This window comes from Phocoena sinus, chromosome 4, assembly GCF_008692025.1.
Source record: "Phocoena sinus isolate mPhoSin1 chromosome 4, mPhoSin1.pri, whole genome shotgun sequence".
In the NCBI taxonomy this organism is placed as follows: Eukaryota; Metazoa; Chordata; class Mammalia; order Artiodactyla; family Phocoenidae; genus Phocoena; species Phocoena sinus.
In genome coordinates this window covers 24140255-24161870 of record NC_045766.1, presented here as the reverse complement: position 1 = coordinate 24161870, position 21616 = coordinate 24140255, and the positions used below count along the sequence as shown (strand labels likewise).

General features: G+C 40.5%; 1 protein-coding gene across 1 annotated transcript in view; it reads left to right on the top strand.

Moving 5' to 3' along the window:
* The window catches only part of SLC9A9 (solute carrier family 9 member A9), a 569241-nt gene that overhangs the window by 200074 nt on the left and 347551 nt on the right, over positions 1-21616 (top strand). Inside the window, exon 6 of the mRNA XM_032631496.1 lies at positions 11051-11156. Coding sequence (XP_032487387.1) covers positions 11051-11156 — 106 coding nt within the window. The remainder of the gene's footprint in view (positions 1-11050; positions 11157-21616) is intronic.

The window sequence follows — 21616 nt, the reverse complement described above, 5'->3', positions numbered from 1 at the left end:
CTGCAACCCCTGATCTCAGTTCCCACCCAGGCTCCATCGGCATAATTAGGAAAATATGCACTCTCCACACCCAGAGTCTACAGTTTGGAGTTTAGGTCTGAGAGCCATAGAATTTTAGTTTTGGAAGGACCTTAAAGACAAGCTCTCTCAATCTCATTTTTAGACAGGGACCTTGAGACTCAGAAAGAGAAAGTAAATGTACATTGGGTAGGAGTAGGTGTTCTTTCCAAATGCAGGAATTCAAGGGGTAATTTGTGAGAAATGGAAGGAGGCAGAGAAGAGTTTTCGTCACTTCTCTGCTTGATTATATCTATTTACCTCTCTTGAAGGCATTTTTGAGTGTCAAAGGGGAAACACACAAGTAGAAGGTGTCATTCCATTTTATAATGGACAAACGCTCTGATGGTTTTGATGACATGAATAATAGCATTAATGGTAACCACCATTTACTGAAATACAATATGCCAGACACTTTACATAAATTATCCCACTTAATCATTCTCCAAAAACCTACGAGGGAGGGAATATTTTTATCTCCCTTTTGCCAGTGAAGCTTACTGAAAGCTTAGTGAGGTTAAGTAACTGGCTCAAGATCACCAAGTTCATTTGCATTGCAGCTGGGATCCGAACAGAGGTTGGTTTGACGTCAGAGTCAAGTTCCCAACCGTTATGTCTACCTCAGAACAGAGTTGTGAATAGCAAGGTCTTGGCTCAAAGGTCTTGCTTCAGAAATTGGAAGCCCAGTTATGGAAAGTCAGCTCCACAGAACAGAATTAGAGAAGATAGTGGGTGACAGCCAACTATATAAATGCCCGGGATATTGAGAATGGATAAAGCAAGACTCCAGGTGTTCTGAGGATGGGATTTCAAGAATACACTGAAAAACCATTTGAAGCAATTCAACAGCTCCGTGGACAGCTGGGAAACAGCTGTGGCTGACAGACCTCTCTGGCTTGCTGCTTTGGGGAACAGAATGGCTCTGCTTAAACGAAAGCAGTTCATTCTCAGCAGTGCTCAAAGACAGACCTGCAGAACAGAAGTTTTGAAAGTCAGTGTCCAGCCCACACTTTCCAATTATGTGTTAAAGAAGATATTGCATATGGGGGAAAACTGGATTCAGAAATTTCTTGGAGAGTGTTTCCTTGGACAAGAGCACCCTCTGGCTCCCTTTAGGGTTTGGCTTGGCTGACTGAGGTCAAAACCATGGGGCAATGAGGCAACTACTGAGTCACACTGAAGGCAGCACTCACTCTCAGAGTCACGTAAATGCAGCGTCAGCACTTGCACAACCTGAAAGTGAGCACCTCCTGAAGGGTGAGATGCCTAAGGAGCCAGGAGGGCACCCCAAGTAGCAGCCTGGTTGAGTCCCCTTGCTCTACAAAGCCTCTCGGAAGCCCCTGGGTTAGGATTCCTTGAAAAGTGGTTTCCCTCCTTCTAGAACACAGCCAAGAAAGGACAGGGACTGACCTTTTACCTGGGTACTGTAAAAAAAAAAAACACATTGTAGTGTTCAATGTATTATTTTGAACTGAAACAAAAACAGCTTTTTATAACAAGTGCTATCAGGTCAGTGAGTGGGCAAAGAAGTCATTGACCACAATGGGAGGACACAAGAGAGGCAGGAGCCGGTCTGATCTTCAAGGAGTGAGCCATATGGCGCATGACCTTCAAGTTTCATTCGTTTGTTCACTCATTAGGTCAACAGAACTAACTGCCTGCTGCTTGCCAAAACGACCAAAGGCATCAACAAATATATAGATGAATAACCGATACCAGTGATGACCAAGTTTTATCCAAGGGGACCAATTTAAAGAAAAGTAAAAATGCTTGCAGGCTGTTTTTTGGGAGGTGTTTTTGTTTGTTTGTTTGTTTGTTAATACTGCTTTCACGTAAGAAAAAGCATTTACCTGCACCTGAACTTCTGCCTGCTTATATTATTTTCCAATCCAGAAAGGATTACTGTAGAGGACTAAAATTTCAGAGATGACAAATCTAGTTCACACTGCAGTACCTGATGTAATATAGCACCTCTGGAACTGGTTTCTTTTTCTTTCCTTGAATGACCTTGTAAACCACTGAAGAGACAATTGTGGCTTGTCTCTTGAAATTATATCCTATAATGCCAGAGATTTTCCATTGTAAATAAGATAAGTCACATTTTTTAACACAAGCAAAATGTTTCTGGGTAGGTGATGATGCCATTCCTTGAGATTGGTAGTTCAAGGGCAAGAGCAGCCGATTGACAAAGGCTGGCTGGGGGATAGGGAATCTATAGCACATCCATACCCAGTGCCAGGCACACAATGATGCTTAACAAGTATTTATTCCAGTAGAAGAACTCCAGGTGGAGTTGTCTTGGCAGTGGCTAGATACGGGAGTCCGTAGCTGAGGGAGAGGAAGAGATGGGCTGGAGATTGAGATTACTTAGTGTGGATGAGATTGCTCAGGGAGGAGTTGGTCGAGTGAGAAGGGAACTGAGAGGGGTTCCTGGGCAGCATCTGCTTGAGTTTACACAGGAGAGAGAGAAAAAGGTTTGAGTTTACACAGGAGAGAGAGAAAAAGAGACAAGAGGGGTTGAAGGGAAATTAGGTGAAGCTTGTATCCCCAGCACAAAGGAGAGCACTTGGAAAGACAAGAAGTGTCCACAAGGTCATGTCACATAGAGGGCTCAACAGTCTGGAAGCCCAGGGAGGAAGTTCTGAGAGAAAGCGAGGAGGTGAGGGGTCCTCACATATGGCATCCTGGGCCGTGGGAAGAGACTTCGGGTTCCCTGCTGTATCTCCTTATTAAGTTTGGCCAGTTTTTAAGATGGTTTTTACCTTTCTTATTCTAAAAATAGTGCATGCTTACTGCAAAAAAATTATAAAATACAAAGCAAAGTTCAAAGAAGAAAAATAAAAATTATCCTGAGAGCTGCTTTATGACTTTTGGCTTGCTCGCTTTAGACTTGGCTTACCCAATTGTGTTGACTTTCCACCCTGGTTTGGAAGTCATCATTCCCACTTCAGCACCAATTCTTCACAGTGTAGGTCATATAAAATAAACACTGGAAAATAAAGTGATCTGATGAGCCATAAAGTAATACATTCTGAGTAAACGAGTGATCTGTTGTGTGTGATGATCGTACCAAGGGTGACTCGCATGGATAATTAATTAGCACAGAGGGCCCCACACGCACAAATATTTTCAAACCCACAGCCTTCTCATCGGTCCAGGTTTTCCCTTGCTAAGCATGAGCTAAAAGATTTGTCTAAGTGACTTCTTTTCTACCCATGGTGGGGTAGGGGCCGGGGGGACTGAAGGGCCGTTCTAGCTACATCCCCACTCAGTAACTCATACACTGAAAAATCAAATGCCTGGAAGTTTAGCCATTTTGTAGTTCCTATGGTGAGAGGGTAGCAGAGTGTATTCGTTTGCTAGGGCTGCTATAACAAATTACCAGAAATGTTGCAGCTTAAGACAACACAAATTTATTATTTTATAGTTCTATAGGTCAGTAGTCCAGGTTGGCTCAACTGGGGTCTCTACTCCAGGTTTCACAAGGCCAAAATCAAGGTGTTGGCTAGTTGGGCTCTTACAGGGAAGCTCTAGGAAGAATCCTCTCCCAGGGTCATTCTGTTTGTTGGCAGAATCCAGTTCCTTGCAGTTATAGGACTGAGGTTCCTGTTTCCTTGCTGGTTGAAAGCTGGGAATACCTTGGCTTCTAGAGATCTCCCTCTGGCCCTTGCAAGTGAGTCCCTACATCTCAGAGTTAGCAATGGAGAGTTCAATCCTTCGCACCCTTGGAATCTTCCTGGCTCCCTCTTTTTTTCAGTCTCTCTTCTGCCTTGCCTTCAACTGCATCTCTGACCAGGCAAAGAAATTTCTCTGCTTTTAAGAGCCTGTGCGATTAGGTTGGACCCACCTGAATAATCCAACATAATCTGCCCATTTTAAGGGAACCTTAATTACATCTGCAAAGTCCCTTTTGCCGTGTAAGATTATATACGCACAGGTTCCAGGGGTTAGTGCATGGACATCTTTGGTGGTGGGGGTGGAGGGAGGGCAGGCATTATCCAGGCTACCTCACAGAGTGATGACATGAATGACTGGACACATGGTATGATCCCTCTCCTCCTGTCCCGTCTCCCCTCTCTCTCGCATAGGCCCAGTGTGGACTCTTCTCAATATTACTCTTGTTCACCCTTAGCAGCTTGTCTAAACTGCTTAGAAAGCAGGAATATGCACCCTCTACTTTGAAACCTTTCTGTAATGTCCCTCAGGGTCTCGATCCACAGATTGGGCAATGATGGTATAAGATACCTGCTTGTTTCATATCTTTTTGTAGCAAGAGAAAAATTTATTTGTGAAACCCACTTATCTTGTGATCATGACTAACGCTACCATCTTTTTTCCTACAATTGTTACTTTTCATGGGTCACAGTGATATTCTTACCTTCCATTGATGACCCATCCAAGCTTTGTCTGCTTTTGGCTCCACTGAGCTTTTCTCTGAATTTATTTCATGATTTGTAGGCAAACCCTTGCCTACTGTGTTCATTTTTAAAATGGCAAAATGCTTGTCGTGATCCTGGTTGGAGAACGCTTGTTGATGACAGGGTGAGTCATCTTCACTTAGATACTGAGCGTACTGCAGCGGTTCCCCATTAAACTGCACCATGGCTCATTAAACCCCATTGGTGAGAAAACTGGGCCTTATTTTAAATGTTTATGTTCCATGCTAATGTTAAGTTTATAATATTTCTGTTGCAGGTACCTTTGGGAAAAATTTTTAAAGCACCAGCTAAAGTGCCAACAGATATCAGCCCATAAGTTCCCAAATATGGAATCTGGGAAACATCCCCCCGAGCCCTGTATTTATTCTCAGGTTTCTCCCTTCCTAATCTTTAAATATCTTTTTTTTCTTAATACCAAACCTTGTGATCTTCTGATTACGTTTTTATATTCTCAGTAACTGCTAAGGACTGTACTCCTGGTTTTAAAGCAAAAGAGGAAGTAGATTCTTCTGGAACAACATTCAGCCATGTTTGAAGTCAAGGAAAGGACGTATGATTGTCAGTGTTTTTATTATTCATATATTGAAGAAATAATCTCTGTCCACAAAGCACTTACATTCCAAAAACAGACTTAAACAAACAGAAACACTCACGACAGGACTGTGATTCCAGAGATGTGCCAGTGGAATTAATATGAAAAGAATAATTTTCCTCATGTGGGAGTTTTAGAAATCCTCTACATATATGCCAGCTGGTTATAGTGTGGCAAAAGATATTAAGATCTAGGGTGGCTTTCTCAACAGGAATCCAAGAGAGTTAAATTCCACAGAAAATGATTTGAGCAACTGTTTTCTCATTTCTCTCAAAGATGATGCTTAGCCAGTATCATTCTGAGTGCAGAGGATGTAAATTAATTCATTACATACAACAAATGTCTTTGGACAATGGTTCTCAAACTTTTTGGTGTCACAACCACTTTACAATTCTTCAAAATTAGGAAAGACCTCAGGAGCTTTTTGTTTATGGGTGTTACATCTATCAATTCTTACCATGTTAGAACTTAAAATTTTTTAACATATTTTCATTGATCTATTTAAAATAGCCATCATAAACCATTTATAAGCTAAATGACATATTTTTATAAAAATAAATTTATTTCCAAAACAAAAAAATTTACTGAGAAGAGTGACATTGTTCTACATCTTTTCAAATCTCCTTAATATGTGGTGTAGTAGAAGACAGCTGGATTCTCACATCTGTTTCTGCATTCAAGTGCACTCACACACATCATATAGCTTCTGGAAAATTCCACCGTACACAGATGACATAATAAGAAGGAAAAACTCAAGTGACATTGTCATATTATTCTGAAAATGGTTTTGACCTTGGGGAATCTTCCTGGATAGGTCTCAGGAACTCCCAAAGGACCCTGGACCATACTTTGAAACCATTGCCTTGGGGCATTAGGGCTTGTTTCTCCCAAGGATCCCTGGTGAAGAGGGCTTCAATAGTGTGCTTGCCTATGGTACTTTCTCCACTACTAACTCGGTACCAAAATAACATATCATATTGATGGCCAAAATAAAATTGCAGTGTTTTAGGGTTAAATCATCCATGACGGTTTGTGTACCTTCTGATTTAGAATAATCTCAAAGAAGTAAATCTAGTGGTTAGCTTTCTAGATCTGGCATAGTTTCTCTGACTTATTTCAGAAGGGTTAAGTTTTCTAGTTGTAATTCTAGGATATGATTAGCAAAGCTTGACTGGCCAAACCAGTACATGCACTGATTCTGCTGCCAAGGCTTCACTGAGAAGGTTTAGGCTCAAAATAATCCCAGTATTCGAGCCTGTACTAGGATACCTCAACTTTTTTGGAAGCCTCTCCTTGAAATCTCACTCTGTATAATATTTCAGAAAAGTGGGAAGAGTTACAGGAGAATTTCGTTTATAGGAATTACATGAGTAAAAAAAAAAAATCCCACATTTCCCCAATAATCACTTGTGGAAATGCAAAAATGCTACCTTATTTATGAGACTACCAGGGTTCTCCACCTGTCAGGCCTGACATGGTTCAGCTGCACAGGCCAGAGACATTTTTGATTCTCCATGTGTCAGGGACAAGTGTCACACATACTGATTTGCACAGAAAACCACAGAGAGCACTCTCCAGGGAAAGCCAGCATTTTGACAAGGCTCAGTGATGACTTAGAGCAACAGGGGTAGGAACTATTGTGTGATGTTGTCCATAGACCCATATCATTTGAAATTTAAATTCCTTGTAAAACACCAAGAAAATATGGGTCAGAGAGCTGCTAATGGAGATTCTGGGGAAGGGACTGTCACTAAATCACCCTGAAGACTTAAAAGTGACTGAAAGAGCATTAGGAAAGAGATCAGTTCAAAAGCTATCAGTAAAAAAAAAAAAAAAAAAAAAAAAGCAAAACATCATTTAAGAGTCAACACACTGAGGTACTGATGGGGTCAGCCAGTCATTATCTGAATTTTTATCTCCAGGTATGGTTATTACACTTGAGATGAGAAAATAATAGTTTCAATGCTTTAAAGGGGTTCCCCTCTTTTTCCTCTCTCTTCAACTTCTTTATCCACTTATTCTGCTCAACCTGTAATTTAGAAATTGAAGAGAAAGCCTCTCTTGGCTTTCTGCTCCATAGGCTTCGCTTTATCACCAGCTTCTCAGAAGTGCCATCCACTCCACTGCCTCATTCATTCCCCCAAGACCCCTCGCTGTTTGATTTCTGAAACTATTTTCTCAGATATCTCCAGTGAGTCACTGACATTTCTCAACCATCCGCTGCTCTTACCTGGGGGTAGTTATGTGTGTGTGTGTGTGTATGTGTGTTTGGACATAAAGTTATGTATGCTTGTATTCCTTACTACCAATTTGGGAGACAAAGCGGATATTTCTCCAGCTAAAAAGTCAAGTAGAAAGGGGATGTGTTGGGGAGGGGTCCTGAGCCCCAAGCGGAGCTTCCAACCCATCACTAAGCAATGGGTGCAACTACAGCGTGACAAAGGCAAATATGACTGAATCCCCTGATAAAATCAGAGGCTTAAGAAATTGGATTGTGTCTTCTCCCCTTCTTATCCTCATGGGGTCTAGAATGTTCTCCTCATACTGTCACAAGAAGGCTCATCTAACTATGCATTGCTTTTCAGCCCAGCCTCGGACCTAGGTTGTCCTTACAAACCCAGCAACACGTGGGCAGAGCTTGTGTGAGCATGTCCACAGCTGTTCCAAGACATTCTCTCCTGGGAAGGTGACACAGAGTCTTGGACATTGTGTGTGAGATTGAGCCCTGCCAACGAGCTAATTAAATGTGTTTTTTAAAAGCTCTAAGCTTAGCAGCGAGAGTGGGCGGCTAATTTCCTGACTCACCTATTCAACTCATTTGTGGTCCCAGCAAATACTTCCTCTCGTAGGACACACTGCCTGGCTCTGTTTCCAAGCCATTCCATTTCTTCACAGGGTAAATAGGAATGCACAGAGTAATAGCTTTCTCTCTTGTGTGGGATAACGTTTATGAAGTGGAGTTCAGTTCTTTGTGCAAAAGGAATTGTGGGGGCTTCCCTGGTGGCGCAGTGGTTGAGAGTCCGCCTGCCGATGCAGGGGACACTGGTTCGTGCCCCGGTCCGGGAGGATCCCACATGCCGCGGAGCGGCTGGGCCCGTGAGCCATGGCCACTGTGCCTGCGCGTCTGGAGCCTGTGCTCCGCAACGGGAGAGGCCACAACAGTGAGAGGCCCGCGTACCACAAAAAAAAAAAAAAAAAGGAATTGTGGGAATGTCAGAACAGTTTTTAACGAAACTGGATATTCAATTAAGAGCCTTTCCCTTCTAAGGCCCAGAGCTCTCACTGGAAAGGTGCAGAGTCCATCCCAGCCCAGGGTGGACTTCGTAACTGGGGGTGTGGGGAAAGAAACCCTGGGCCTTACATCCCTATTTGTGAGCCTAGGAAACCTGTGTGTCTGGGAGTGCAGACAAGCTGCAAGTCATCTTCAAAGCTTGGAAAATCAACAATCACAATAAAACAACAGCCAATATTCAATAGAGCTTCCATGATAGAATTTTTTAATTTAAAAATTACTTTTATTCCACAAAATCCTAGCAAAAGGAAAATGTTGCTAATTAAAACCCCCAATGGAAGTCTCTTTGTTTTGATTAGATGCAGGGTCTTGACTATCCTAGCAGTAGACAGAGGTTACTTAGCAGAGGTAATTATTAGCCCCTCCTACGACCGCCTGCAAAGGCTGAGGGTGGTGGCAAATGTGAACAGCTACATGCTAGTAGAGAGGACATCTCTGCCATTCTGCCTATTGTGATTAAGGATCTACTCAGCTAAAATAATGAAATTGACTCTATGCCTAGTAAAATGGGAGCCGGCTAATTGTCATGCCAATTCATGACATTTTATATCTGTTGTCCCTTTACCTCAGAGCTAGTTGTTGAATTCAATTCTCCTTTCCCTAGGATAATTTTTAGTAAATAAAACTCTATGCATGATGAATATGGTTTTCAGCCAACTTGTTCATGCTTAGGGTCAGGTTTGGCAAATATCCCACGTGTATGTTTCATGCTTCTTTTTCTCCACATACCCCTTAGCTGTAAGTGTTCCCTAAGGATCTCTCATGAACTCTCTTCTCTTTCTACGTACTTTGCCCAGGCAATCTCAGCCACTCCTGTGGCTTTATGTTCCATCTACATGCTTATAACACTTAAAATCTTCCTTCTGCTTTAACTCTGTCCAACTCAGCTTACAGCCTTTTATTTCCAGCTTTCTTACTGAAATCTCCATTGGAAATTCTGCCTGGCTATTTAAGTCAACATGTCAAAAACCAAACTTACAAAATGCCCCTGTCTACAAACTAATTTCTCTTATGCAGCCCATCTACCAACTGCCCAGGGTTGAAACCAAGATCACTCCTTGCTGTCTCTCAAGCACCAAGACCCACCAATTCTCCATCCCAAATATCTTGTGGGTATTGTCACCTCTGCTCTATCCTCCCTGACATTATCTTTTATTCATTCACTCACTAAAGGCTTACTATATTCTAGCACCGTGCTAAGGGCTAGTGACACAGAGGGAAGATGCGAACCCACGAGTAAGTAAAATACAAAGCACGGTGGTCACTGACCTATCAGAACCCAGGGTGGCGGATGTTCAGGGCAGAGCAGGATGTGCAAGGATTTAGGAGACTGAATCTAGGACTCTTCCTGTCTTGGTACAACTCATCTCTTGCCAGAACATTTGGGAAAGCTTCTAGCCACACGTCCATTCTGCCCTCTGCCCTGCTGCCCGAACTTACTTTCCAAAGTTTAAATCAGATTGTGTCATGGTCTGACTAAAACCCTTCCATTATAGCAGGACAAGTGCCAAACTTCTTGATTCTACTTACAAAACAGTCCAGCTCAGCTTTTTCTCCCCCCAGCACGCTTTTATACAACACAGTTACTAACCTCACGGCCCATGAAATAGGAAAAGAAGGAGCAGAAATGAAAATGCCCACTCTGCCTTAAAAATTTACCATCAGCGTCATTTTCAACCACCCCTCTTTTCCCCTTTGGCAATCAACTCAATGGATCATTTTCCTAATGATTGCTGTTCACACTTTGCATGACTGCTTCAAGTATCAAGACACTGAATAGTTTTGATGACCACAGCCAATCAGTGTGTGATTATTTACCGCCCTGGTGTACTCCCAAAGGTTCCATACAGATATGAGGTATATAGTAGCCATGCAGCAGGCTGCCAAAAATGAATCCTTAGGTCTTGCTTTTAGGAACATTGAGTCCATCTTTATAGATGAGTGTGATCTCGAGAGAATGAGAGCCAGGTGCCGACTCCCTCTCCCTTCACAGGAATAAGTCGCTGCGACAACATTCATTCATTCATTCACTTAGTCGCTCGTGCATCAAACAGGAGTGACCCAGGTCTTTGCTGAGGGATCAGGGGTGTGGAGGGGAAATTTGAAAGCCTTTTAAAGATTGAATAAAGGTTTTTTGGTTTGGTTTGGTTTGGTTTTTTGGGGGAGCAAGAAGTGTGTGTGTGTGTGTGTGTGTGTGTGTGTGTGTGTCTGTATTTATGTATTTAAGGAAGGAGGGGAACAGTAGCACTTGGATGGGAAACAAATAGCTGCTCTGGTAAAGTGAATCAAAATGCCAAGGTAATTAAAAAATGACACGAGTTTAGGAAATTATGGCAAGTTCCTTGTGGCTTGAGGGAGGCAGCAAAGGGTGGTTAGGGGGTGGGAGTGGTGCAGGAAGAGATACTGGAAGGTAAAGAGCATGAAGATTATAGAAGACTTGTACCAAGGAGCTCAGACTTTCTCTTGTAAGCAGGGAGGAGCGAGCCCAGAGAAATCTCTAAGCAGGGAAGTGAACAGTCAGATCGTTTTTTGATTGAAGGTTCGGTGCGTGTATAGTGATGGATTTGAGAAGATGAACATTTAATGAGTGCTTTATACAGGTGACCACAACCAAGGACAAGTCCCTGGCTACGTCCCAGCTAACTCTGCGTATCTGTGTGTCTTCCCTAGTGACGGTGTTGGCCATTTTCCATGAACTGCATGTCGACCCCGACCTGTACACACTCTTGTTTGGGGAGAGTGTGTTGAATGATGCAGTTGCCATAGTCCTTACATAGTAAGTACCAGAACTTGGCCTGTGCTTCTTTGACCATGTAAAATATGCTTCTACTTGGTGATAATTCCTAGTGGCTTTAATAGTATCTTTTCTGTTATGCCATAGAGATACAGTCAATTTCTAACTTTTAAGGAATTATTATCACAGAAGAGTGCCAAGAGTAGGAACATTTCATTAGCCACTTAATTTCTAACACCATTAATAAGCTTCATGTTTCCAGCTTATTACAAGATACTACTCAAAGGGTAACAGTTTTGTTCTCGGTGTATGTATTTAGCTGATTCACTTAGGCTTCCTAAAATGCACATAAATAAACTTTCTTCATTTCAAATCAATATCATTTAATTTTTTTCCTTAAGTCACTTTCCAGATAATAGACTAATAGAAACCGTTGTATTTATACTAATTTTGGCAAATTGGAGATAGAAGTTGAGAGTCAGAATATTCTTTATCAGTGCAAATGTAACATGTTATAGAAACACACACATTTTAAAATCATCACGTGACAAGTCAAAATGATGGAGCTTCGTCTGCTAAGAGTTAATGTAATTTTCCCTTCATCTTTTCCCCTTTAGATGCTTACCATTTATATTTAATAAATGACACTTTGGTGGCTTTCACTATGTCAGAGGTCTCTTCTTGGTTTTAGATTAAGACCAACATTTTGGGCAACAGTCAGATACCCTAGAGGGAGGTAGCTATCTAATAATTAAATGTGACAACAAGATTCAATTCAGTGTTTTAATTACTTCAAATGCATTTGAAAATGTATTGCAAAGTAACAAAGGATTTTTAAAAGTCAGATCGCCCAGAGGGGAGTAGGAAACAACAGGACAGCAGTATTCTTTTTTTCTGCCAGCTAACATTTCTTAAGGCTGCCACCCTAGAGTTACCACTGAATTCAGCAACTTTCAAGGAAGAGTCTCCAAAAAGACTTATATTCTACCTGGCTACTGAGAAGGTCCTCTCCTGCATTAAAGGAAAATACCAGTTAGTGCAAATTAAGAGCAAAAGCCATGGCAGATTCACAAATGCCAAAGGATGCTTTTAAAGAAACACCAAGAGCAATTAATTAAAACATCAGGGATCTTTGTCCAAGATATACTAGTAGTAAAGGAACATTTGGAGGAAAAATTTTAAAAATCTGCTGAGTCCCCCATCTTCACTTCCTGAGCTGCCATGTTGTAAAAAGGCCAAGCAAAGCGAAACGACTAAAGCACAAATGAGCCTTGGGAAAGAATCATGCAGCTACAGCCAAGGAAAGTTTGGCCTTTCTACTTTCAGCACTACCATGCACAGTAGTTTTCCATTCAGAATGCGGACTCCAAGGATGAATGTTGACACTGTCGAGCACAAGCCTGGGAGGCATTTGAAACAGCCCATTTAAGATCTCCCCAGGTCAATATGTGGTTATTACTGGTAGCGCCTTTTCTACTCCCCTATCCGTGCGTTGCATGTCTTAATAAAATGTGTTTCCCACCATAGCAAGATCCTTTCCTTTCTAGGCACCAGACACTTGCCAGTCTAGCTGAAATCTTGTGCTTCCCAGCTTTGGCATTTCAGGTATTGTGCATAGTGACCCCAGTGAGTTTCAACTTTAAAATAAAGATAATTCTAAATTAGGAATACTTGACACGGAAGCTTCCACACATTCAAACCTGCAAGCTCGTTCTTCCACCTGGTGCATGTGGACTCCACCAGCCTCTTCCAGGTGCTCTATTAGCGTTAATGTACAGCTGTCCCTCTGTATCCACAGGGAATGGGTTCCAGGCCCCCTGTGGATACCAAAATCCACAGGTGCTCAAGTCCCTTATATGAAATGGCATATAGTACAGTCAGCCCTCTCTATCCGTGGGCCCCATGTCTGCTGAGTCAACTAACTGAACCTCGGATTGTTCGATGAGGAACCCGCGAATACGGAGGGCCTCCTGTAACTAGGTTACCCTGGGTCTAGACTCTCTGTACCCCTGTGCCGTCTGTTGACCACTTCTTCTTTCACCTTACACAATCCTCCATGTGTTTTACTCTTCACTTTTCTCACTTGCTTCTTAAACTTAGTTTGCAGCACGTATGACAATCTCTTTTTTTTTTAACATCTTTACTGGAGTATAATTGTTTTACATTGTTGTGTTAGCTCTGCTATATAACAAAGTGAATCAGCTATACGTATGCATGTATCTCCTCCCTCTTATGTCTCCCTCCCACCCTCCCTATCCCACCCCTCTAGGTGGTCACAAAGCACCGAGCTGATCTCCCTGTGCGATGCGACAGTCTCTTTTTATACATCTACTTACACACACATTCCCTCTCCTTTAATGCTGCATCCCCAGCTATCTTCTAGTTCCCATGGAAGAACCCTATTTAACAGTTTTCCATGACTTTCAGACCAGGAGTTCAAACATTTGTCTCTCCATTTTTCTCTTCCTTCACTCTAACTTCACATAGTAGCCAGACACATCTCTCTGGCTTGTAGCCTCATCCCTTTCTTCACAGGCGCAAAGCTCTCTTCCCAGGTCCTGCTTCTGCCCCATCAAGTCTTTCACCGTGTACCTCAGTCTCCTCCTCTGGGAGCCACTAGCTCACATGCTAAAGTCCCTCCTCCACCTCCGTATGTGCCTCCATCGATTCCTTGCTAGCTCAGCCATGAAATCTTGGGTTTACACGTATATTTGCTTTTCTAGATAGTAACTTTCTGAAGACGGAGACTTTGCACTTGAAACGTATATTAAAAGAGACAGTGAAAACCTCCTTTGTATTTTCCCTTTCTCAGTTCCATCTTCGTGTGGTTTTGAAGTTCAAGAATAGAGGTAGAGCTTTTATTGTACCATGGAAAGGAAAAGACACATTTTGATGTGAAATCAAGTACAGTAAATGACCTAAATCATCAACCACTATGGCCTTGGCAGTGACTCCAGAGGCTCTTTGGAATAGCCACACACTTTCATTTGTCTTTCCATCTTCTACAAGCAAATCTCCTTGCTTAAGAACCATCCTCTTAGTATTTAAAAAAGTTTTATTGTTAGTTTTTTGACAGTAATGTGCTCTAGTATTCCTCATTCAAATACAAAGTAATTTAGCCACATTTTAGATTAAATCAGCTTTTCTGTGCTAATCTAAGAAGCGAACTAATTATAATACTTTTTCTTAGGTTAAATGTGCTCTGAATTTCAGACAACTAATTTATAATTGAATTTGATGACCATAACTCTTGTACACAGCGGCATGTGGTGGGTGGTGTCCCTAAGGCTTAAAATGATCCAGAATTATCTTAAGATAAAAGTAACTTTATTTAACAAAAACGTTTTGAAATTAGCTTTTCTCTGATCCATGCTATTATTTCAAGTATATAGGGAATGTCATACCCAAATATGTATGTGTATGGGTTCATGAATGAATTCCATGTGATGGATTTGCACTTCTAAAGATTGTGTAATAGACTGTGAAGTAAGGCAAAAGATATAATGAAGACATCTTGAAAGGTGTGTGTTTTTGAATCCTGAACAAAGACATTACTTTCAGAGGCACCATGGTAGGGTAGAAAGAGCCCTAGGTTTAAGTCAAAAGTGGTGGTGTCCGGATTGTCATGAATTAACTGTACAATTATTACAGCTGACATGAAATCAGCCCAAACTGGAGTAAACACAAGGGGAGTTTGTGTTGGCTGATGTAACTGAACAGCAGGAGTAGAAATGGCTCAGGAAAGGATCCAGTGAAATGAGCTGAACTCTCACCTCGCGCAGCTTCTTCAGGGTTATCTCCCTCACCCGGTCACTAGATAGTTGCCAGCGAGTCCCAGGGCTGCATCTTTCTTCAGGAGGTTAGAGCAAGAATCTTTGTCCCATTATTCCCAACATAAATCTTAGTACACCTTATAGATTCTGACGCTATTCCAGACCCACTTGTGGCCAGGGAAATGTGCCTCATTTACTGTCTCAGGTCTAAGTCACATTGTTCATAAATTCAGGGCAGTAATTGGTTTTACTTGGAAGCACATGAGCTGAGACTGGAGAAAGATGGGATTCTTGCTCAGAGTAATACTGCCACAGAAAAGGAAAAGTGGATGCTGGTCAGAACCAAAACAAAACAGAACAGAACCTAAAAGACCACGACAGCGACTTCAAATGGCCATAAACTCTTCATGCTTGTTTCCTTACCTATAATATGTAAGAATAGTTGTTCTGTATACATTATAAAGTTATTCTGGTCAATAAATAAAGCAATATATTTGGAAAGGCTCTATAATCTACATAATCTATGCTTATAAATATATATACTTATTATAATTTATATAGTCACGTATATCGATATCTTTCATTGTACTTACACAGATCTCTCTGGTGTCATTGTTATGACTAAAGATAGACCTGCTTCTAGTGAAGCATTCCTTCATAAATATGGCATTTTATGATCCAAGGAATAGAGAGAATAACCATTTTTACATGTGATTTCCCCCATTAAGAATGAGCCACTTAGTTAAGGTACACTGTCTAAAGAACTAGAGGTTGAAGTATATTACTTAAAGTTATATAGGTACTCACAACCAAAATTGATATTACTTGTGAAAGTTAATTGGAGGAGAAGAGAGAGAAAGGCAGGGCTAAGTTACCTAAAATGTCACTTCTCTCACAGTAAGAAATCAATATATATGTGTGGAGTTGACAAATCAAGAAATGGAAGTATATACATATTATTTAGAGTCATGGGGCAGCCATCGGAAGAAATAAAACCATAAATGTTACTAGTTGGTTGAGTAAATTATAATATATTAAGATCATGAAATCCTATGCAGACATTTGAAAAATGATAGAAAAGGAGTGTTGATGTTAAAAGATATTCACAATATATTTTTTAAGAAAACAGGAAAAGTTTTAAATGGTGTATACTCTTAAGATCTATTTTGGTTAAAAAAAATCACAGCCAAATTCATGTGTGTGTATGCATGTGGGTGTATAATTAGAACACATTATCATTTATATACAAAATCAGAGTGTTAGGTGGGATCACAGGTGGTTTTTATTTTCTTCTGTTTACTTGTATATATGTATTGGAAATAGATTAAATTACTTATGATCGACTCTGGTCCAAAGAATCCCCCGTTAACATACTTGATAATTGGCAATCTTCATTCAAATGCAGATTCTACAGAGGTTTAAGTTTGAAATTTTTTTCTACCCATGAAAGATGAGAAAGAGGATGATGATTTGTTCTCAGCCATTTATCTGCGAAACTGAAATATTGCCAGTATTGTACTGAAACATCTTCTTGTAAAATAATTCCACAGTATACAAATGCCTCCAGATTTTCTTAGAGATAAAATAAGAACCTCATTAAGCAGCTGGCTCTTGGATGATAATAAACACGTACTAGGTGCCTTTATTTTCTGTTAAGCAAATGCTTACAAGGAAATGTAATATAGATTATTGAAAGAGATGGAGAAATGGACACCATTTTCTCATTTTAAATAAAAGTGTTAGTTTCTCATTTTAAATAAGAGGCTCTTACTAGAAAATGTCATTTCAAGTGTGATACTGGTGAATGCTTGGCACTTAAGAGTGAGTGACATTTTGAAAGACCGCATTTCTTATAGTCCATGCATCTTAAGGGAAATTTAACATGGAAATTAATGGGATGGCTGTGAGACTCCAAGTACCATGTGACTAACAGGAACCTTGAGATGTCATCCAGCCATTTGACAAAAATGTACTGAGGACCTGTATGTGCCAGACTCTATGCTGAGCGTTGGTAATGTAGATGGATGGGCACAGTCACTCATCCCTACTCTCAACAGCTCCTCACCGAAACGAGGCAAACGATAGCTAAAGCAGGATTTAATATGTGCAACAAAAACTTGCTCTATAAATTATCCCAGAAAATAGCTATGTAGGGATTGGTTCTAAACATATTTCGTTAAGGAAATCTATTATTTCTCTTGGTACCATCATCTCTAAGTAGATTACAAGCTCCTTGAACGAAAGACATACTTTTCTCCATCCACCATGACATGCAGCTAATTATCTGGAAGTTTCTCAACCTTTCAAACACAGGTGGGGACATTTTACTAATCCTCTCCTTAAAATACATTCCAGAGGATGGATGTTTAATATTCTTCATACTGCTTCTTCTAAATATATGAAACGCCTTATTAGTTATCCTCACTAGCGCTACTTCTCCCATTTTACCCATAGCTGTAAACATAGAGGTGATAAGGAGATGTCTCCTTTTGATGAGAATGAACCAAAACTGTTATTACCACCGGAAAGTATAATATTTCTCATGAATCTGCTCAACTTAAAAACAAATTTCTTATATCTTGACACATCTTTCTGAGGGTAAGTCACTTTGATATTTGCCTTGGAAACTGATAATCAGCATAAAATACATTTATTTTGATGCCTGTCTAGATACTGCTGGGATACATAATTAGAAAAAAAAAAAAAAAGAATTATGGTCCTTTCTGCTTAAGGACTCCTTGCCCTAACAGTCAATCCATGCCAACTTCATTTTTTGGACACCAGGTGGCACCACCTAGCAGGAATGGGACAGCATCCTGGCATCTTTAAGAAGCTACTGGGAGGCAAAGCTCAGCTGACCTCCAGCATAGCTCAGAACGCCCAGTGTTTGCTGCCCACAACCCTGCCTGCTGCTGCGTCCTTGTTTGCTTTTCCTTTTTCCTGATCCCTGGTTCCTGTTTCCTGGCTATGACTCTGGCATCTCCCCTACCCTATCTTTTCATGTCCCTGTTCAGATTACTGGGAATTGACATTGACTTTATCCTGTGACTCCAATCCCTTGCCTCTCAGATTAGATCTGACGTTTACTCACTGCTTCTCGGGAACTCAGAACTTGCTTTGCTTCATTTCAAACCACACACTACAGACTGAACTGCCAAAAATAAATAAGTAAAAGAAATCCATATTGGGACTTCCCTGGTGGCGCAGTGGTTAAAAATCCGCCTGCCAATGCAGGGGACACGGGTTCGAGCCCTGGTCGGGGAAGATCCCACATGCTACGGAGCAACTAAGCCCATGCACCACAACTACTGAGCCTGTGCTCTAGAGCCCGCGAGCCGCAACTACTGAAGCCCGCATGCCTAGAGCCCGTGCTCCACAACAGGGAAGCCACCGCAATGAGAAGCCCGTGCACCACAATGAAGAGTAGCCCCCGCTCGCCACAACTAGCGAAAAGCCTGTGCGCAGCAATGAAGACCCAACGCAGCCAAAAAATAAATAAATAATAAATTAATTAATTAACATTTTTTAAAAAAGAATAAAAAAGAAATCCATATTGATGGTTTCTTATCTCAATTCCATTTATACTTTAATTTATTGGTGTATAAGTCAGATGTAAGTGCCAGAAACCCAATTCAAGTTAGCTTAAGCAAAAGGAATTCACTGGCCTATTTAACACGAGTTGGGCTGACTCTGGGCATGCCAGGATTTAGGGATTCAAATGTGGTTGTCTACTCTTTCTTTTTCTTTCTTGGCTCTGATTCCCTCTGAGTGCTAGTGTCATTCTTTCCTAGTACAGACAGATGACTGCACAGATAGATGACCACGAAGTAGGAGAGAGTGACCTATGGCATCTTCAGGCTTATATTGTTCTAGTTCAAAATAACACTTAATTCTCCCAATATTTGCATATCAGCCATAGATATGATACAAGCAGAGCCATAGATATGATACAGGCAGAGCCAATATCTTCCTATTGGCTCTGCTTGTATCAGAAGATCACCTCTAGGCCAATCACATAGTACTCTATGGAAATTAAACATGGTGATCGGCCAGATCTGAATGATATCCCCATCCTTGTGGCCAGTGGCATGGAATCTTTTATTAGAAGAAAGTGATTGGAAGTCAAGTTTAATCCCAGAGCAACAACTACCATATTTCACAATAATGGAATGTTCAGAACATAATGAATTGAAATGAAGCACATAGGCCCTATGCGTTTACAAACTTTAAAAAATGCTTTATCTATCTATTTTTGTTTTATTTCCATTTCTCTAGGACATGTATACACTACCAAATGTAAAATCGATAGCTAGTGGGAAGCAGCCACATAGCATAGGGAGATCAGCTCGGTGCTTTGTGACCACCTAGAGGGGTGGGATAGGGAGGGTGGGAGGGAGACGCAATAGGGAGGAGATATGGGGATATATGTATATGTATAGCTGATTCACTTTGTTATACAGCAGAAACTAACACACCATTGTAGAACAATTATACTCCAATAAAGATGTTAAAAAAAAAGTTTTATCTAAAAAGGCAAAAAATCTTTGCTAAATGTAGAATTGATTTGAAGGAGAGAAAAGGAAATTCCCCAGGTGTACAAGGCAAGAGTGGGAAGATACCACTGTCAGTAGCCACGTGATTTTGTATAGGATATAAACTCAGAGGTTTTGGATCTGGAGTCCCACTCCCATGTGGAAATCAGAGCCCTTTCTCTTGTAGGCTCACTCATGATAATAAACTTGAGCAAAGCTCTTTGAATAAAGCCTGGATTCTCAAAGTGGTTCCTCCGTCACAGACTCTGTCCATCAGCCTTGAAAAGTGTTGAGGAAACTTGTCATTTATCTGGATTTTGCATCAGAATCCCTGGCCTGGGAAGTTGTGTGTAGGAAATACAAGCCAATGAATTAAGATTAAAAGATTTTAGGACTATTGAAACATCTGCCCCAGCATTATTTCCCTTTCCTTATTTCTAAATATGCTAAACTTCTCTGAAGTGATACTATCTCAACCCAGACACATGGAAATCCCACAGAAAAAAAAAACAACCCTTCCTGAAAGTAAATTCACAATAAAAATTTACAAGCCACAAAAGGAAATAACTCCACTATGAAGAAAAGTCAGAAGATAAAAGTAAATCAGAAGAACAAGCACCCTAAGGAGCTAAACAAAAATTATAAAATCTTGAGATATATTATAAAATAAGCATATTAAAATGACTAAAGAGATAAATGGAGGAACAGAAAACAAGTTAGGAAAGAATAATGCAGATATCGACATTAAAAACTAAACGGATGAGATAAATGTCCTATTAAATGCAGCTGGTTAACCAGAAGTAAAGTTTGCAAATGATCCAGAATGCAGAGCAGAATTAATCTGTGGCAATATTTGAAGAGATAATGGATGATAATTTTCCAGAGTTGAAGAGAAAAACTGAACCATCCTATTATGTCCAGAGCTGGAAAAATTAAAACTAACCCACAGCCAAATATATTATAATGAAATATGAGATCATCAAAGACAGAGTGGAAATCTTAAAATTAACCAGAGAGGAAAGATGAATTACTTACAGTGGAAAACAATCTGGACAGTAGAATAATATGTACAAAGTTATGAGGGAAAATAACCTACAAACAAGGTTCTAAATTCAACTAAAATACTATTCAAGGGAAAGAATGAAATAAAGACATTTTCAGGTAAATAGAGTTTACCACTCATAGATAATCAATTATAGAAATAAGAAACTGAACTCACAGAGACTTGGGCGACAAGGAGTGGTGAGCAAAGATATTGGTGAAACTATCATAAATCTAATAAGCAATGACTGTGATGACAATAATGACGATTAATGGGGAGGGGTAAATTATGGAAGAAACAAGCACCATATTATCCACTACAATATTCAGAGATAGTGAACATTGAATGATAGTGAACTGAGAGATGATGGATGGTATGCAGAGGAAGTGGACATACGGCAAAAGAGCTGTTTTAAAGCAATCCAATTTTCACTCAAGTAGCCGTATTTATCGAAATGTTTCTCAAAATGGTGCAAGAGTCTGACAACAAATAATCTTTTTCAGTTTGGCTTAGAAATGCTGCAATCAATTTATACTTGCTCTGAAACTTCAGATAGTCTTTAATAATTTCAAACTATACGAGGTATTCCTATACATTAGGAAGCTGGTAAAGTATCTTCCCTGGGATCCCTCCACTTTTCTGTTGAAGATTATAAGCTGTATCCTTTGTACCTCTAGTGTCTCAAGTGTGGGACTCGTCGTGTTCTCTCTGGAGGCTGTCCTTCATCTTTCTCATTGTCTTCCTACTTTTGCTTACTCTCTGTTCTGATTTCTTCATGTTCTCTTACTGTCAGATTTATGATCCACACTAGAAATTCATCTATTCAGTTCTTGCCAATTCCTGAGAAGAGGTTACTTCCATGGGTGGAAAGCAGGGGACGTTTTCCACCACACCAGTTCTTGATATGCTGTGTGATGGAGATTCTTTTAAAAATTGTTCTTTATGTGCACAAATGACTATGAGCTAATGTTTTAGGCAAAAAGCCAGTCTTGAGAGAGAGTTGAAAGAGGTAGTTCTGTCTTTTGATGTACATCGTCACCAAGTCATAGTAGTGCCTTATTTATTTTAGCCCCTGTTTGAAATTTTGGCTCTCTCTCTACACGGAAGAACCTGGTGATGTTCTCTTGTTTAGGCCTGGCCTGACCAGCCATGTAC